The 17,858-nt window shown below is 48.8% G+C and overlaps 1 protein-coding gene across 1 annotated transcript in view; it reads right to left on the reverse strand.

Annotated features, from left to right (window-relative positions):
• The window catches only part of LOC137526046 (uromodulin-like), a 121,399-nt gene that overhangs the window by 58,909 nt on the left and 44,632 nt on the right, over positions 1-17,858 (reverse strand). The window contains exon 6 of the mRNA XM_068247257.1: positions 13,057-13,211. Coding sequence (XP_068103358.1) covers positions 13,057-13,211 — 155 coding nt within the window. The remainder of the gene's footprint in view (positions 1-13,056; positions 13,212-17,858) is intronic.

Genomic DNA, 17,858 nt, shown 5'->3' on the forward strand with positions numbered 1-17,858 from the left:
CTCCTTCTCCTCTTCCTCCTCCATCAGGTGCATTATCTGCTTCTGCCGCTTTCTCCCTTCCACCTTCACAGGCACCCTCCTCCACTCCACCTCTGCCCTTGAGCGGTTCCTGCTCCTCTGCCCACAGCAGCAGTCAGGTGTCCGTGAAGGAAATGTTTGAGCGGAAGAAGCCAATTTCGGCCAGTCACCCCCTTGCCCGGCGTCTGACAGCTGGCGTGGCGGAACTGTTAGCTCGGCAGCTGTTACCATACCGGCTGGTGGACTCTGAGGCCTTCCGTAAATTTGTGGCCATCGGAACACCGCAGTGGAAGATGCCAGGCCGCACTTATTTTTCGAGAAAGGCCATACCCCAACTGCACCGTGAAGTTGAGAGGCAAGTGGTGTCATCTCTTGCGAAGAGCGTTGGGTCAAGGGTACACCTGACCACGGATGCCTGGTCTGCCAAGCACGGGCAGGGCCGCTACATTACCTGCACAGCCCATTGGGTGAAGCTGGTGGTGAACGATGGCAAGCAGGGCGCAGCGGACCAAATTGTGACACCTCCACGGCTTGCAGGCAGGCCTCCTGCCACCTCCTCTCCTCCTGCTACATGCTCTTCGCTGTCCTCCTCCTCCTTGGCTGAGTGGCAGTTCTCCTCTCCAACTACACAGCCCCAGCTCCGCAGGGCCTATGCTGCATGCCAGGTACGACGCTGTCACGCCATCTTAGACATGTCTTGTCTCAAAGCGGAGAGTCACACTGGAGCAGCTCTCCTGGCTGCTCTTAAGAAACAGGTGGATGACTGGCTGACCCCGCACCACCTGGAGATAGGCAACGTGGTGTGCGACAACGGCAGCAATCTGCTTGCCGCTTTGCATATGGGGAAGCTGACACACATACCCTGCATGGCACATGGCATGAATCTAGTGGTTCAAAGATTTGTGGCAAAGTACCCTGGCTTAGCGAATGTCCTGAAGCAGGCCAGGAAGTTCTGTGGGCATTTGAGGCGGTCTTACACAGCCATGGCACGCTTTGCGGAAATTCAGCGCAAAAACAACATGCCGGTGAGACGCCTCATTTGCGATAGCCCGACTCGCTGGAACTCGACCCTGCTCATGTTCTCCCGCCTGCTAGAACAGAAGAAAGCCGTGACCCACTACCTCTACAACTACAGTAGAATGAAACAGTCTGTGAAGATGGGGATGTTCTGGCCCGACAACTGGACACTGATGGAAAATGCATGCAGGCTCATGCGGCCGTTTGAGGAGGTGACCAACCTGGTGAGCCGCAGTGAGGGCACCATCAGCGACTTAATTCCCTACGCTTACTTCTTGGAGCGTGCTGTGCGTAGAGTGGCGGATGAAGCTTTGAATGAGCGTGACCAGGAACCGTTACGGCAGGAACAGGCATGGGACCAATTTTCATCAGACCCAGCTGTTTCCTCAACACCTGCGGCAGCACAGAGGGGGGAGGAGGAGGAAGAAGAGAAGTCGTGTGCAGAAGACGAGTCAGACTCAGAGGATGATGAGCAAGGTGTTTCTTTGGGAGAGGAGGAGGAGGAGGAGGAGGGGACAGCGGCAGGAGAACAACCTCAGCAGGCATCGCAAGGGGCTTGTGCTGCTCAACCTTCCCGTGGTATTGTTCGCGGCTGGGGGGAGGAGGTTGACTTACCTGACGTCACTGAGGAAGAGCAAGAGGAGATGGAGGGTACTGGATCCGACTTTGTGCAGATGTCGTCTTTTATGCTGTCCTGCCTGTTGAGGGACCCCCGTATAAAAAACCTCAAGGGGAATGAGCTGTACTGGGTGGCCACACCACTAGACCCTCGGTACAGGCACAAAGTGGCGGACCTGTTACCAACTCACCGGAAGGTGGAAAGGATGCAGCACATGCAGAACCAGCTGTCAACTATGCTTTACAATGCCTTTAAGGGTGATGTGACGGCACAACGCCAGCAAGGTACCACTGCCACTAATCCTCCTCCCGTGTCCATGCAGTCAAAGACAGGACGCTCCAGCGATCTCATGGTGATGTCGGACATGCAGGCGTTCTTTAGTCCAACGCCTCGCCGTAGCCCTTCCGGATCTACCCTCCACCAACGCCTGGAACGGCAGGTAGCCGACTACCTGGCCTTAAGTGTGGATGTAGACACTGCTGTGAACAGCGATGAGGAACCCTTGAACTACTGGGTGCGCAGGCTTGACCTGTGGCCAGAGCTGTCCCAATTTGCCATCCAACTTCTCTCCTGCCCTGCCGCAAGCGTCCTGTCAGAAAGGACCTTCAGCGCAGCTGGAGGCATTGTCACAGAGAAGAGAAGTCGCCTAAGTCACAAAACTGTTAAGTACCTCACCTTTATCAAAATGAATGAGGCATGGATCCCGGAGGGCTGCTGCCCGCCCCAAGACTAAGTCAGTCCCCGCACACACAGCATCTCTGCCTGCACGCCGTGTGACTGGCTGCCTGGCCTGCCCCAAGAAGACTAAGTCGCTCCCAGTCCCTCCACACAGCATGTCTGCCTGCAGGCCGCTTGACTACCTTCTCCGCCACCACCAACAGGGTCCGGGACTCCAGGCGGATTGCTGAATTTTTTAGGCCGCTGCTAGCAGCGGCCGCTGTAATAATTTTTCTGGTGCGTGTACATGACTGCCTAATTTTTCTGGCTGCACTGCGGGCAGCTGCAACAACAAAAGAAAAGGCATGTACATGCGCCCATTCCCCTTCGTGATCATTACCTTGCCGTGGTGAAGGGGCTTGCGTATCACAATGAAGCAATGACCGGCGCCTAGATGAGTGTCTCGGGGGGCACACCCACGATAATAAGGTCGTTGCCTCATTGTGGTCAGACCAAATTTGATCAGCTGGACAGTCACTGTTCTGTCATTCAGCTACATCAGCCAGGCGACCATATGGGCTGTAAAGCCACCAAAACCTGCACTCTCGCCATGGTGCGCACCAGTCCAGCACGGCCGTCACTACACAAACAGCTGTTTGCGGTGCGTTACACGGTGAGTTTGGTGTGTCAGTGTGAAGCGGTACCTTAATTACACTACCTGATTGATGTATACACATGCAAGATGTTTGAAAGCACTTTAGGCCTGTCATTTAGCATTCAATGTGATTTCTGCCCTTAAAACGCTGCTTTGCGTCAAATCCAGATTTTTCCTGGGGACTTTTGGCATGTATCCCACTCCGCCATGCCCCCCTCCAGGTGTTAGACCCCTTGAAACATCTTTCCATCACTTTTGTGGCCAGCATAATTATTTTTTTTTTCAAAGTTCGCATCCCCATTGAAGTCTATTGCGGTTCGCGAACTTTAACGCGAACCGAACCTTCCGCGGAAGTTCGCGAACCAGGTTCGCGAACCTAAAATCGGATGTTCGGCCCAACTCTACTGCTGCATTGCCCTGCACCTGCTGACTGTGCAGCTCTCACCCCCAGGCCAGGGTGCCACAGGCCACTGATACCACGTATATTTAACCCAAAACACAATTGCTTCGTATTTTTTTGGAGGTGTCTTGGCTGAAAACCGTCATGTCCCAGATGTGCGGTTGGACTTTGGACACAATGTGGGCTGCACGACCGCTGTCTGGAACCTAGGCCTGATGTTAATTGACAGCCATTTTTTGGGGGGGATTTGAAGTCCCGACATCATCAATTAGAGTTCCCCTTTGCAAAATATTTACCCTAAAAACCCTTTGTAAAGCAATTTAAAGGGTACTTCCGGTTTTTCTATCCAGATATCCGAATCCGGCCGGATACCCCGAATACTGAGGTCGGATATCCGATTCGGATCCGGAGTGGAACATTTTGAACTCGGATATCCGACCCGGATCGAATATCTGGGTATCCGGATCCGAATTAGTTCCAGATAGTGAAAAGTGGTATCCGAGCACCACTGTACATGACATAGCTTTATGTGCTCAATCAATCTCGGTGAACCATGTCCTAATTTGATGGGACTCCCATGTTCCTGGAATCTCACTTTTAATGCCTTGGTTTTCATGTCAATATAAAATTGCATACACGTGCAATAAATAGCATGGACCACAAAAATTGTATTACATCTAATAAAATCATCCATGATAAATTCAATTCCTCCCAGTTGGATGCTTTTTCTCTGTATGGGGCTAATGGAAGAACGTCGTATTCGGAAGACAGATGGGCACCGTTACACAGGGCAGGTAATGTACTGTATAAATGCACACATACATGCAAATGTATACATTAGGGAACAGCGCCGGGATTTTTGTCCATCGCTCATCCCGATAACGATCGCCGTTACCACCGCATATTCGATCGGCCCTACATCTTGCAGCATGTCTAACCAAATCATGCGTCCAATTTTATCCCCAAATTGGTCGCATAGTCACTCGGGCATGCTTGCCGGCACCAATTTTTATTTGATTATAATAATCAAATCGGATGGCCGATCGGCCGCCAAGTCGCCTGATATATGGCCTCCTTAACCCATTCACGTTCCGTCGTATTCACTTGAGAAATGTTCACCTCCCATCAGGGCCGGCCCTAGACTTTTTGTCGCCTGAGGCTTAATAAGAAAAAAATCCTTAACCCGAGCTGGAGCGGTAGCTGACATAGCTGACAGAAAGGGAGTATTGGGCCTAGCGGTGGGGAGGGGGGTCGGACCCCCCCTCCCTCGCCTGGGTCCCCCGATCTGCGCTCCTCCTCCAGCGTTAAGTAACCAGCTGCATGCATAAAGATGAAGAGGCAACGGGCGGGGGAATCACTCACCTCTTCCGCGTTCCATCGTGCGCTCCACCAACGTCACTTCCTACAAGGCCGTCCACTTACAATACAGTGGGCGGCTTTGCCAGAAGTGACGTCAGTGGAGCACACGATGGAACGCGGAAGAGGTGAGTGATTCCCCCACCCATTGCCTCTTCATCTTTATGCACGCAGCTGGTTACTTAACGCTGGAGGAGGAGCGCAGATCGGGGAACCCAGGCAAGGGAGGGGGGGTCCGACCCCCCTCCCCACCACTAGGCCCAATACCCCTTTTCTGCCAGCTACCCCTCCAGCTCAGCGGGCGACACCCAGCATCCACAGACAGGCGGGTGCCGCCCCCCAGACCTGCCGCCTGAGGCAAATGTTTTACCCCGCCTCATGAGTGGGCCGGGCCTGCCTCCCATTCATTAGCCTATAACTTTATCACTACTTATCACAATGAACTGATCTATATCTTGTTTTTTCTGCCACCAATTAGGCTTTCTTTGGGGGGTACATTTTGCTAAGAGCCACTTTACTGTAAATGCATTTTAACAGGAAGAATAAGAAAAAAACTGAAAAAATTGATTATTTCTCAGTTTTCAGCCATTATAGTTTTAAAATAATACATGCCTCCATAATTAAAACTCACGTATTGTATTTGCCCATATGTCCCGGTTATTACACCGTTAAAATTATGTCCCTATCACAATGTATGGCGACAATATTTTATTTCGAAATAAAGGTGTATTTTTTCCGTTTTGCATCTAACACTATTTACAAGTTTAAAATAAAAAAAATATAGAAATATTTCATCTTTACATTGATATTTAAAAAGTTTAGATCCTTAGATAAATGATTACATGTTTTTTTTTTATTGTAATGTTTTTTTTTATATTAAACATTTTATTTGGGTAGTTTTGGGAGGGTGGGAGGTAAACAATAGGTTTATAATGTAAATGTGTGTTGATTTTCATTTTTTTTTACTTTTAGTTGTAGTATTACTTTTTGGCCACAAGATGGCGGCCATGAGTTTGTTTACATGACGTCACTCTAAGCGCAACACACGCTTAGAGCGACGCATGGGGGAGGTAACAGCCAGAAAAGGCGCAGCTTCCGAGAGAAGCTGTCGCTTTTTCAGCGGTGGAGAGGAATCAGTGATCGGGCACCATAGCCCAATTCACTGATTGCCTGGCTAACGAACCTATGGCCGGGAGCGCGCGGTAGCGAGCATGGTTCCTGGACGTAGTTTCTACGTCCAGGAACCAAGATAGGTTAAAGGAAATCTGAGGTGAAAATAAACTGATGAAATAAACAGTAGTATCTATCCTCCTTTTCCTAAAAATGACTTTTTTTTAGATATCCCACGGTTTTATTTTATATTTATACCTAGTTTTTATGTTTTTACTGTTTCATTGTCTCTGCTCAATGACACTTCATTGAAGTATGCTAGAGCTCAAATCTATGAACTATTGACACCTTTAATCTTTTTACTGCTCACAGAAGCCATTCATTGGCAGGGAAGTGTTTTATGGCTGTAATTACTTATCAGTGAGAGTTATGCTATAGTCTGACCCAGTCTGGCCCAGTCCCAATGCGGACAGAAACTGTCACTTGCATACCTGATTTTTAACTTTTTCAGGCATAGAAAATAAAAAAAGGAACACAGCATAGTCAGTTGTGTTCTTGGCACTGTACATACACATGTCTATCTCATCATGTCACATGTCAGAAAGTGGATGGGGTGTGTGAGCACCCTCGAGCAAAAGATACAAGAGAGAAAACGGGAGCCCAATGGTGCAGTATGTCAAAGTAACACAATATGTGGAAAGAATTAAAGGGATACTGTAGGGGGGTCAGGGGAAAATGAGTTGAACTTACCTGGGGCTTCTAACGGTCCCCCGCAAACATCCTGTGTTGGCGCAGCCACTCACCGATGCTCCGGCCCCGCCTCCGGTTCACTTCTGGAATTTCAGACTTTAAAGTCTGAAAACCACTGCGCCTGCGTTGCCGTGTCCTCGATCCCGCTGATGTCATCAAGAGCGCACAGCGCAGGCCCAGTATGGTCTGTGTCTGCGCAGTACACTCCTGGTGACATCAGCGGGAGCGAGGACACGGGCGTGCAGGCGCTGTGGTTTTCTGACTTTAAAGTCAGAAATTCCAGAAGTGAACTGGAGGCGGGGCCGGAGCATCGGTGAGTGGCTGCGCCAACACAGGATGTTTGCGGGGGACCATTAGAAGCCCCGGGTAAGTTCAGCTCATTTTCCCCCGACCCCCTACAGTATCCCTTTAAGCAAAAAATTTACTCACAAAGGTGGGTTGCTAGGGGCAACCGACCAATGGCAGCAGGTGGAGACAATGATCCAGACTCTACTCGGGGTGGTCCGTCAGGACCTTGGCTGGTCGCTCTCCTTGATAAAAAGAAGCACTAGGCTCATGTAAAAATACTGTGGCTAATGCTCATACCCCTTCAACAGGGGACGTTGAGGGGTAGATTTAGCACATATAGGGGATAAAGAGGCCTTGTTGTATAAAATATGTTAAAACCAACTAAAAAGGAACAAGTGAAGTGGCTTACTTCAGAGACAAAATTCTTAGACAAATAATTTTTAATAACAAAGCACAGGCAACTCGTTTAATGGGTCGGAACCTGCTTCCTCAGGCCAATAAAAGTTCCGACAGTCTCTAGACCGCTAACTCAGGGAGCCTCTGGAGAGCTGAGGCTCCCTGAGTTAGCGGTCTAGAGACTGTCAGCACTTTTATTGGCCTGAGGAAGCAGGCTTAGACCCGTGAAACGCATTGCCTGTGCTTTATTAAAAATTATTTATCAAATAATTTTGTCTCTGAGGTAAGCCACCTCACTTGTTCCTTTTTAGTTGGTTTTAACATATTTTATACAACCAGGGTGCCTCTTTATCCCCTATATGTCACATGTCACCTTGTTTGTCCTTTAGGTTTTCCATACAGTGGGATGCGAAAATTTGGGCAACCTTGTTTAATCGTCATGATTTTCCTGTATAAATCGTTCGTTGTTATGATAAAAAATGTCAATTAAATATATCATATTGAAGACACACACAGTGATATTTGAGAAGTGAAATGAAGTTTATTGGATTTACAGAAAGTGCGCAATAATTGTTTAAATAAAATCAGGCAGGTGCATAAATGTGAGTACTGTTGTCATTTTATTGATTCCAAAACCTTTAGAACTAATTATTGGAACTCAAATTGACTTGGTAAGCTTAGTGACCCCTGACCTACATACACGTATGAATCCAATTATGAGAAAGAGTATTTAAGTGGGTCAGTTGTAAGTTTCCTCCCTCTTTTAATTTTCTCTGAAGAGTAGCAACATGGGGGTCTCAAAACAACTAGCAAATGACCTGAAGACAAAGATTGTTCACCATCATGGTTTAGGGGAAGGATACTAGAGTTGGGCCGAACCTCTGATTTTAGGTTTGCGAACTGGGTTCGCGAACTTCCGCGGAAGGTTTGGTTCGCGTAAAAGTTCGCGAACCGCCATAGACTTCAATGGGGAAGCGAACTTTGAAAAAAAATTATGCAGGCCACAAAAGTGATGGAAAAGATGTTTCAAGGGGTCTAACACCTGGACCCCCAGGTGGAGGAGTGGGATACATGCCAAAAGTCCCCGGGAAAAATCTGGATTTGACGCAAATCAGCGTTTTAAGGGCAGAAATCACATTGAATGCTAAATGACAGGCCTAAAGTGCTTTAAAACATCTTGCATGTGTATACATCAATCAAGTAGTGTAATTAAGGTACTGCTTCACACTGACACACCAAACTCACCGTGTAACGCACCGCAAACAGCTGTTTGTGTAGTGACGGCCGTGCTGGACTGGTGCGCACCATGGCGAGAACAGGTATGCAGTGGCGGGTTCACTGAACAGAACAGGTATGCAGTGGTGGGTTCACTGAACAGAACAGGTATACAGTGGCGGGTTCACAGAACAGGTATGCAGTGGTGGGTTCACTGAACAGGTATGCAGTGGTGGGTTCACTTAACAGGTATGCAGTGGTGGGTTCACAGAACAGGTATGCAGTGGCAGGTTCACTGAACAGGTATGCAGTGGCAGGTTCACTGAACAGGTATGCAGTGGTGGGTTCACAGAACAGGTATGCAGTGGTGGGTTCACAGAACAGGTATGCAGTGGTGGGTTCACGGAACAGGTATGCAGTGGCGGGTTCACGGAACAGGTATGCAGTGGCAGGTTCACTGAACAGGTATGCAGTGGCAGGTTCACTGAACAGGTATGCAGTGGTGGGTTCACAGAACAGGTATGCAGCCAGGAACAAGCTAAGCCTAACTAATCTTTCCCTATGAGAGACAGTCTGCAGCAGCTCGCCCTACTCTCACTAATGCAGGCACACGAGTGACCGTAATGGTCACCGCTGCCTGCCTTATATAAGGGGGGTGGGGCTCCAGGGGCTAGTGTAGCCTAATTGGCTACACTGGGCCTGCTGACTGTGATGTAGAGGGTCAAAGTTGACCCTCCATGGTGCATTATGGGGCGAACCGAACTTCCGCAAACTTTCGCCTGCGGGACGCGAACGCGAACCACGGAAGTTCGCATGGAACCGTTCGCAGGCGAACCGTTCGGCCCAACTCTAAAGGATACAGAATGTTGTCTCAGAGATTTCAGCTGTCTGTTTCCACATTTAGAAACATATTGAGGAAATGGAAGACCAAGTTATGGCTCGAAGTGGCAGACCAAGAAAAATCTCGGATAAACAGATGCAACGAATGGTGAGAAAAGTCAGTCAAGCCACAGACCAGCACCAAAGACCTACAACACCATCTTGCTGCAGATGGAGTCACTGTGCATCATTCAAACATTCAGCGTACTTTACAGAAGGTGATGCTGTATGCGAGAGTAATGCAAAGGAAGCCTTTTCTCCACCCACAGCACAAAAACCATTTGAGGTATGCTAAAGTTGAGGGACTTATGGATTCCACTCGGTGTCAGCAGATTCTGGAGACCAATGTCCAGGAATCGGTGACAAAGCTGAAGCTGTGCCAGGGCTGGGTTTTTCAACAAGACAACAACCCTAAACACTGCTCAAAATCAACTAAGGCATTCAAGCAGATAAACAAGTACACCATTCTGGAATGGCAATCTCAGTCCCCAGACCTGAATATAATTGAAAATCTGTGGTGTGAGTTAAAGAGAGCTGTCCATGCTCAGAAGCCATCAAACCTGAATGAACTAGAGATGTTTTGTAAAGAGAAATGGTCCAAAATACCTTCAACCAGAATCCAGACTCTTATTGGAACCTACAGGAAGCGTTTAGAGGTTGCAATTTCTGCAAAAGAAGGATCTACTAAATATTAATTTAATTTCTTTTTTTGTGGTGCCCAAATTTATGCACCTGCCTAATTTTGTTTTAACAATTATTGTGCACTTTCTGTAAATCCAATAAACTTCATTTCACTTCTAAAATATCACTGTGTGTGTCTCCTATCTATATATATAATAGACTAAGTGCCTCAACCTTCAAGCAAGAAGAAGAAGTAGCGCCCTGCCCCCAGGGCCGGTCCAAGCAAGAACAAGGGGCTGGTCCAAGCAAGAAGAATAAGTAGTGCCATATCAAATCAAGGGTGAAGAGGGATAATTTGCATATTCAGTAGCAGTGCATTGTGGGTAACCACAAATGTTCACTTATAGCTGAATTATTGCAGATTTGCTTCTGTTTTAAGACGGCAAATTACACCGCTTTTAGTAGGAGGTCTTTTTGGTCCCTTTTATCCCCCTATACATTCTTAGTAGTTTGGGTCACCCTGAGCTGCTTGGTTACTCTGTAGTACTGGTCCAAGCCCTATCTCATACAGCCATATCAATCTCTGCTATGTACTGATGTGAACTAAAAGTCTGAAATAGACTGCCACATGTGGGTTTGCTATGACTTTGTAAAATATAATGCTATAGGCTTGCTATACACCAGTGATTTGGGATGCTTGCTAAACTTACCAAGGGTGAAAAGAAGTAATTTGCATATTTGGTAGCAGTGTATTGTGGGTAAACACAAATGTTCACATATAGCTGAATTATTGCAGATTTCCTTCTGTTTTAAGAAGGCAAATTACACCAAGCTTTGATTTTTTTAGTAGGTCTGTTTGGTCCCTTTTATCCCCCTATACATTCTGAGTGTTTGGGTCACCCTGAGCTGCTTGGTTACTCTGTTGTACTGGTCCAAGCCCTGTCTCATACAGCCATATCAATCCCTGCCATGTACTAATCAGAACCAAAAGTCTAAAACAGGCTGTCACATGTGGGTTTGATATGGCTGAGTAAAATTTAAAGCTATAGGCTTGCTATACACCAGTGGTTCTGGATGCTTGCTTGGCTTGCAAAGGGTGAAAAGGGATAATTTGCATATTTAGTAACAGTGCATTGTGAGTAGTGTTGGGCGAACAGTGTTCGCCACTGTTCGGGTTCTGCAGAACATCACCCTGTTCGGGTGATGTTCGAGTTCGGCCGAACACCTCATGGTGTTCGGCCTTTTTAGTTCGGGTTCGCCCGAACAGCTGAATGCCCAGCCGAACAGGCCGAACAGGGCCCCTGTTCGGCCGAACAGGGCCCTGTTCGGCCGAATACTGCCCCCCTATGGGGTCGCAGGCATAAAGGGGGAGCATGCCCCGGTCGCGGGGGGGGGGTCGGAAATTCCCCCCACCCCCTCCGCTAGCGCTCCCCCCTCTGCCCGCTTCCCCATAAAAAAGTTTGATGAAAGTACCGGTGGCTGGCCTGGCAGTAGAGTGAGTGAGGAGGAGCAGTCCGGAGAGTGACGCGTTGAGGCCGGGCAGCGGGCGGTTCAGCGGTAGTACCCTTGTGGTACTTCCGCCCTTTCTCTGACCTCACGTCCTCTGCATACGAGGGTACGCGTCACGCGTACCCTCGTATGCATCATCATGTAGAGGACGTGAGGTCAGAGAAAGGGCGGAAGTACCACAAGGGTACAACGCTGAACCGCCCGCTGCCCGGCCTCAACGCGTCACTCTCCGGACTCCTCCTCTTCACTCACTCTACTGCCAGGCCAGCCACCGGTACTTTCATCAAACTTTTTTATGGGGAAGCGGGCAGAGGGGGGAGCGCTAGCGGAGGGGGTGGGGGGAATTTCCGACCCCCCCCCCCTCGCGACCGGGGCATGCTCCCCCCTTATGCCTGCGACCCCATAGGGCCCCCAAAAGCGGGATGTTCGGGGAGTTCGGGGTTCGGGCCGAACATGCCGAACATCTGTCCTATGTTCGGCGAACGGACCCGAACCCGAACAATCAGGTGTGCGCCCAACACTAATTGTGAGTAACCACAAATGTTCATTTATAGCTGAATTATTGCAGATTTCCTTCAGTTTTAAGAAGGCAAATTACACTAAGCTTTGCTTTTTTTTAGTAGGAGGTCTTTTTGGTCCCTTTTATCCCCCTATACATTCCGAGTGGTTTGGGTCACCCTGAGCTGCTTGGATATTCTGTTGTACTGGTCCAAGCCCTATCTCATACAGCCGTATCAATTTCTGCCATGTACTGATGAGGACAAAAAGTCCAAAACAGGCTGTTTACATGTGGGTTTGATATGACTGTGTAAAATTTAAAGCTATATGCTTGCTATACACCAGCAGTTCTGGATGCTTGCTTGGCTTCCCAAGGGTGAAAAGGGATAATTTGCATATTTAGTAGCAGTGCATTGTGTGGGTAACCACAAATGTTCACTTATAGCTGAATTATTGCAGATTTCCTTCTGTTTTAAGAAGGCAAATTCTACCAATACAGTGGGTGGCATTGCAGGAAGTGACGACAGTCGAACGCACGCTGGAACACGGAAGAGGTGAGTCCTCCCCGCTCGATGCCCCTTACTAATAGTGGCGGCTGCTGCTGAGCTTAAGCATGAGGGGGAGTGCACATGGGGGACCCAGGTGAGGGAGGGGGTTCCTGCTGAGCTTAAGCTGCAGGGGGAGTGCACATGGGGACCCAGGTGAGGGGGGTCCTGCTGAGCTTAAGCTGGAGGTAGAGCACACATGGGGGACCCAGTTGAGGGGGGGGGGTCCGACCCCCTCCCTGCCACTGTGCCTAGTACCCCCTTCCTGCCCTCTACCCCCTTACGCGGGTCGGCTAGTATGATATATTTAACTGACATTTTTTAGCGTAACAAGCAACGATTTATACAAGAATATCATAACAATTAACATCGTTGCCCAAACTCATTATATGCATGTGAACATTAAGCTTCTGCAAGACTGCATGGTAACTGCCTTGTCTGCAGGTACATCAGAGTATAATCTCAGCTCCTGTGGCTCTACAAGTATTGCGTGTTTGTAGACAAGACACCTATACAAACTTACCCCACAATTGGAGAGATGCCAGATATTAGATTAACTGTCATGTTCCGTGGATATGTACAATGAAAGTCAATGGAATAATCACCCCTTTTAATTACACCATCATACACTGCACTCAGGTAAACAGTGTTTTTGTATGTCATCTCACTTCCATTGTTCTGAAACATAACAATTACAACAAAGAGAGAAATAAACATTAATGTGCTTACACAAGATGATTTAACCACCCTGGCGTTCTGATTAAATCGCCAGGGTGGCTGCGGGAGGGTTTTTTTTAAATAAAAAAAAAACTATTTCATGCAGCCAACTGAAAGTTGGCTGCATGAAAGCCCACTAGAGGGCGCTCCGGAGGCGATCTTCCGATCGCCTCCGGCGCCCATAATAAACAAGGAAGGCCGCAATGAGCGGCCTTCCTTGTTTTGCTTATATCGTCGCCATAGCGACGAGCGGAGTGACGTCATCGACGTCAGCCGACGTCCTGACGTCAGCCGCCTCCGATCCAGCCCTTAGCGCTGGCCGGAACTTTTTGTTCCGGCTGCGCAGGGCTCAGGCGGCTAGGGGGGCCCTCTTTCGCCGCTGCTCGCGGCGAATCGCCGCAGAGCGGCGGCGATCAGGCAGCACACGCGGCTGGCAAAGTGCCGGCTGCGTGTGCTGCTTTTTATTTCATCAAAATCGGCCCAGCAGGGCCTGAGCGGCAGCCGCTGGCGGTGTTGGACGAGCTGAGCTCGTCCAGACCGCTCAGCTGGTTAAAGAGAACCCGAGGTGGGGTTCTCACAACAAAATCCCCATACAGAGGCTGGCTCTGCCTATCGAGCCCAGCCTCTGTTGCTAATCAGATCCCCCCTAAATCCCCCCTGCACTCAGCCAGACCCCATAAATCACAGCCGCGCTCTGCGGCTGTGTTTACCTTCCTAACATCAGTCTCGGCGCTCCCCCCGCCTCCTGCAGAGCTTCGGTCCCCGCCCGCGTCCCTTCCCTCCAATCAACATGGTGGGAAGGGACGTGGGCGGGGACCGGAGCGATACAGGAGGCGGAGGAGAGCGGAGACTGACGTTAGGAAGCTAAACACAGTCGCTGCTGACACGCTGCGTGTCAGCAGCGCGGCTGAGATTTATGGGTTCTGGCTGAGCACAGGGGGGATTTGGGGGGATCTGATTAGCAACAGAGGCTGGGCTTGATAGGCAGAGCCAGCCTCTGTATGGGGATTTTGTTGTGAGAATCCCACCTCGGGTTCTCTTTAAAGTTCAGTGATTTACAGGTGTAGATAAATAATCTCTCATTGATAGATAATCTGCAGTGTGACAAGTATGGAGGTGTTTGGGCGCTGTGGTTACCCAACACTGTCTTCCAGAGCCAGATTATAACAATACAGGGTCCCAGGCAGCAGAGCAATGCATCCCCCACAGCCTCCCTATTTGAAAAGGTGCAAAGGCAAATTGGAAGTTCTAAATCCAACAGACAATGGGAGACCTCAATTAATTATACAAAAGGAGCTGCATAGCTTTTATCTTCAGACCACACTATTACTATCACACAGATGTGTGGTCCCCAGATACCAAGATCCTCAATTGCCAAAATGTCGTAGCTTCTATCAGAGCCAGAACAAGGTCCTCCATCACCCAAGGCTGAGACATCAAAGTGGGCCCCTCCATCCCTCCCACCCTAGCCATCTCACACTGATTGCTATTAGAGTAAGAAGTGTCCCAGGGCACCAACACTTTAATCTCTAGTTATCTGGCTTGCAGTCACTGCCATGCAACACCTTTTTTATTTCTCTCTGCTTCAAACACAATAGGGCAATGATAGCTGAGTGAGTTGTGCGCCCCCTCCTACACTGCACCCTGAGGCAGGAGCCTCTCTTTCCTCTGCCTGGCCCGGCCCTGGCTTCTATGCCCCTCGAATACAAAAATAAAAGCAGAACTGAATATTCCTGTAAAACAGACAGTTTAGGGATGATCGGAAAGAGCAAATTCCGTTCCACCGGAATTCCGCCAGAGCTAAATTCTGTCGCCATTACATTTCCATGGAATTTTGTGAATTTCCGCGGAATTCCGTATTCCGGCGGAAAAATAAAATATCTCTATCCATCTCTCTCTCTCTCTCTCTCTCTCTCTCTCTCTCCTCCTCCTCTTGTCTTGTATTCCAGGGATTTGTAGGATGTCAAAAGCAAGCTCACATACATTGGCCAGGAATCAAACCCAGGTCAACTGCTTGGAAGGCAGCTATGCTCACCACTATACCACCAACACTACATGCTGAGCTTGAAGTCTGGAAGATTCCAGGGCAATGGTGGGAAGGATGAAAAGCTAGGTGGCCATTAGTGTTGGGCGAACAGTGTTTGCCACTGTTCGGGTTCTGCAGAACATCACCCTGTTCGGGTGATGTTCGAGTTCGGCCGAACACCTGATGGTGTTCGCCAAACCGTTCTGGCCGAACTAAGAGCGCATGGCCGAACGTTCCCCGAACGTTCGGCTAGCGCTGTGATTGGCCGAACGGGTCACGTGTAGTGTTGGGTGAACATCTAGATGTTCGGGTTCGGGCCGAACATGGCCGCGATGTTCGGGTGTTCGAGCCGAACTCCGAACATAATGGAAGTCAATGTGGACCCGAACTTTCGTGCTTTGTAAAGCCTCCTTACATGCTACATACCCCAAATTTACAGGGTATGTGCACCTTGGGAGTGGGTACAAGAGGAAAAAAAATTAGCAAAAAGAGCTTATAGTTTTTGAGAAAATCGATTTTAAAGTTTCAAAGGGAAAATTGTCTTTTAAATGCGGGAAATGTCTGTTTTCTTTGCACAGGTAACATGCTTTTTGTCGGCATGCAGTCATAAATGTAATACAGATAAGAGGTTCCAGGAAAAGGGACCGGTAACGCTAACCCAGCAGCAGCACACGTGATGGAACAGGAGGAGGGCGGCGCAGGAGGAGAAGGCCACGCTTTGAGACACAACAACCCAGGCCTTGCATGAGGACAAGAAGCATGCAGATAGCAATTTGCATTTTGTCGGCATGCAGTCATAAATGTAATACAGATGAGAGGTTCCAGGAAAAGGGACCGGTAACGCTAACTCAGCAGCAGCACACGTGATGGAACAGGAGGAGGGCGGCGCAGGAGGAGAAGGCCACGCTTTGAGACACAACAACCCAGGCCTTGCATGAGGACAAGAAGCGTGCGGATAGCAATTTGCATTTTGTCGCCATGCAGTCATAAATGTAATACAGATGAGAGGTTCAATAAACAGGGACCGGAAACGCTAACCCATCACAGAAGTTTATTGTTCATGTTACTTGGTTGGGGTCCGGGAGTGTTGCGTAGTCGTTTCCAATCCAGGATTGATTCATTTTAATTTGAGTCAGACGGTCTGCATTTTCTGTGGAGAGGCGGATACGCCGATCTGTGACGATGCCTCCGGCAGCACTGAAACAGTGTTCCGACATAACGCTGGCTGCCGGGCAAGCCAGCACCTCTATTGCGTACATTGCCAGTTCGTGCCAGGTGTCTAGCTTCGATACCCAATAGTTGAAGGGTGCAGATGGATTGTTCAACACAGCTATGCCATCTGACATGTAGTCCTTGACCATCTTCTCCAGGCGATCAGTGTTGGAGGTGGATCTGCACGCTTGCTGTTCTGTGTGCTGCTGCATGGGTGTCAGAAAATTTTCCCACTCCAAGGACACTGCCGATACCATTCCCTTTTGGGCACTAGCTGCGGCTTGTGTTGTTTGCTGCCCTCCTGGTCGTCCTGGGTTTGCGGAAGTCAGTCTGTCAGCGTACAACTGGCTAGAGGAGGGGGAGGATGTCAATCTCCTCTCTAAAGTCTCCACAAGGGCCTGCTGGTATTCTTCCATTTTGACCTGCCTGGCTCTTTCTTCAAGCAGTTTTGGAACATTGTGTTTGTACCGTGGATCCAGAAGGGTTTAAACCCAGTAATTGGTGTTGTCCAGAATGCGCACAATGCGTGGGTCGCGTTCAATGCAGTCCTAGGCCGAAGAGGTCATAGCCTAGGGTCACAAAAACCTGTTTATTTGGGCAATTTCAATGGTAGTGATGCTGACGTACATAAATCTCAGCCATGGCCGTTAGCAACGTCTGAATTGCAGGTAGAAGACTTATTGTTAGACTTGGATTCCAAAGATGGGTTCCTACATCTCTGCAAACCAGAGTTACAGGGCTCCAAATTTGGTAAAATCCCCCATAGGCTTTCATTGGGCCTCCTATTTACAGTTCCAAAATCTCACATCTTTTCAAAGGGCAATTGCTCAGCAGTGGCAAATTTTCTAGCATTGTAGGAACTGTTAGGGGGATTATAACTGGTGAGTTTCGGACCCCTAGGCCGAAGAGGTCATAGCCTAGGGTCACAAAAACCTGTTTATTTGGGCTATTTCAATGCTAGTGATGCTGACGTACATAAATCTCAGCCATGGCCGTTAGCAACGTCTGAATTTCACGAAATGTCTCATGCAGGTAGAAGACATATTGTTAGACTTGGATTCCAAAGATGGGGTCCCTACATCTCTGCAAACCAGAGTTACAGGGGTGCAAAATTGGTAAAATCCCCCATAGGCTTTTATTGCCTCCCTATTTCACTTTCCAAAATCTCACATCTTTTCAAAGGGCAATTGCTCAGCAGTGGCAAATTTTCTAGCATTGTAGGGACCCTTAGGGGGAACATGACTGGTGAGTTTCGGGCCCCTAGGCCGAAGAGGTCATAGCGTAGGGTCACAAAAACCTGTTTATTTGGGCTATTTCAATGCTAGTGATGCTGACGTACATAAATCTCAGCCATGGCCGTTAGCAACGTC

This window comes from Hyperolius riggenbachi, chromosome 7, assembly GCF_040937935.1.
Source record: "Hyperolius riggenbachi isolate aHypRig1 chromosome 7, aHypRig1.pri, whole genome shotgun sequence".
NCBI classification, from domain to species: domain Eukaryota; kingdom Metazoa; phylum Chordata; class Amphibia; order Anura; family Hyperoliidae; genus Hyperolius; species Hyperolius riggenbachi.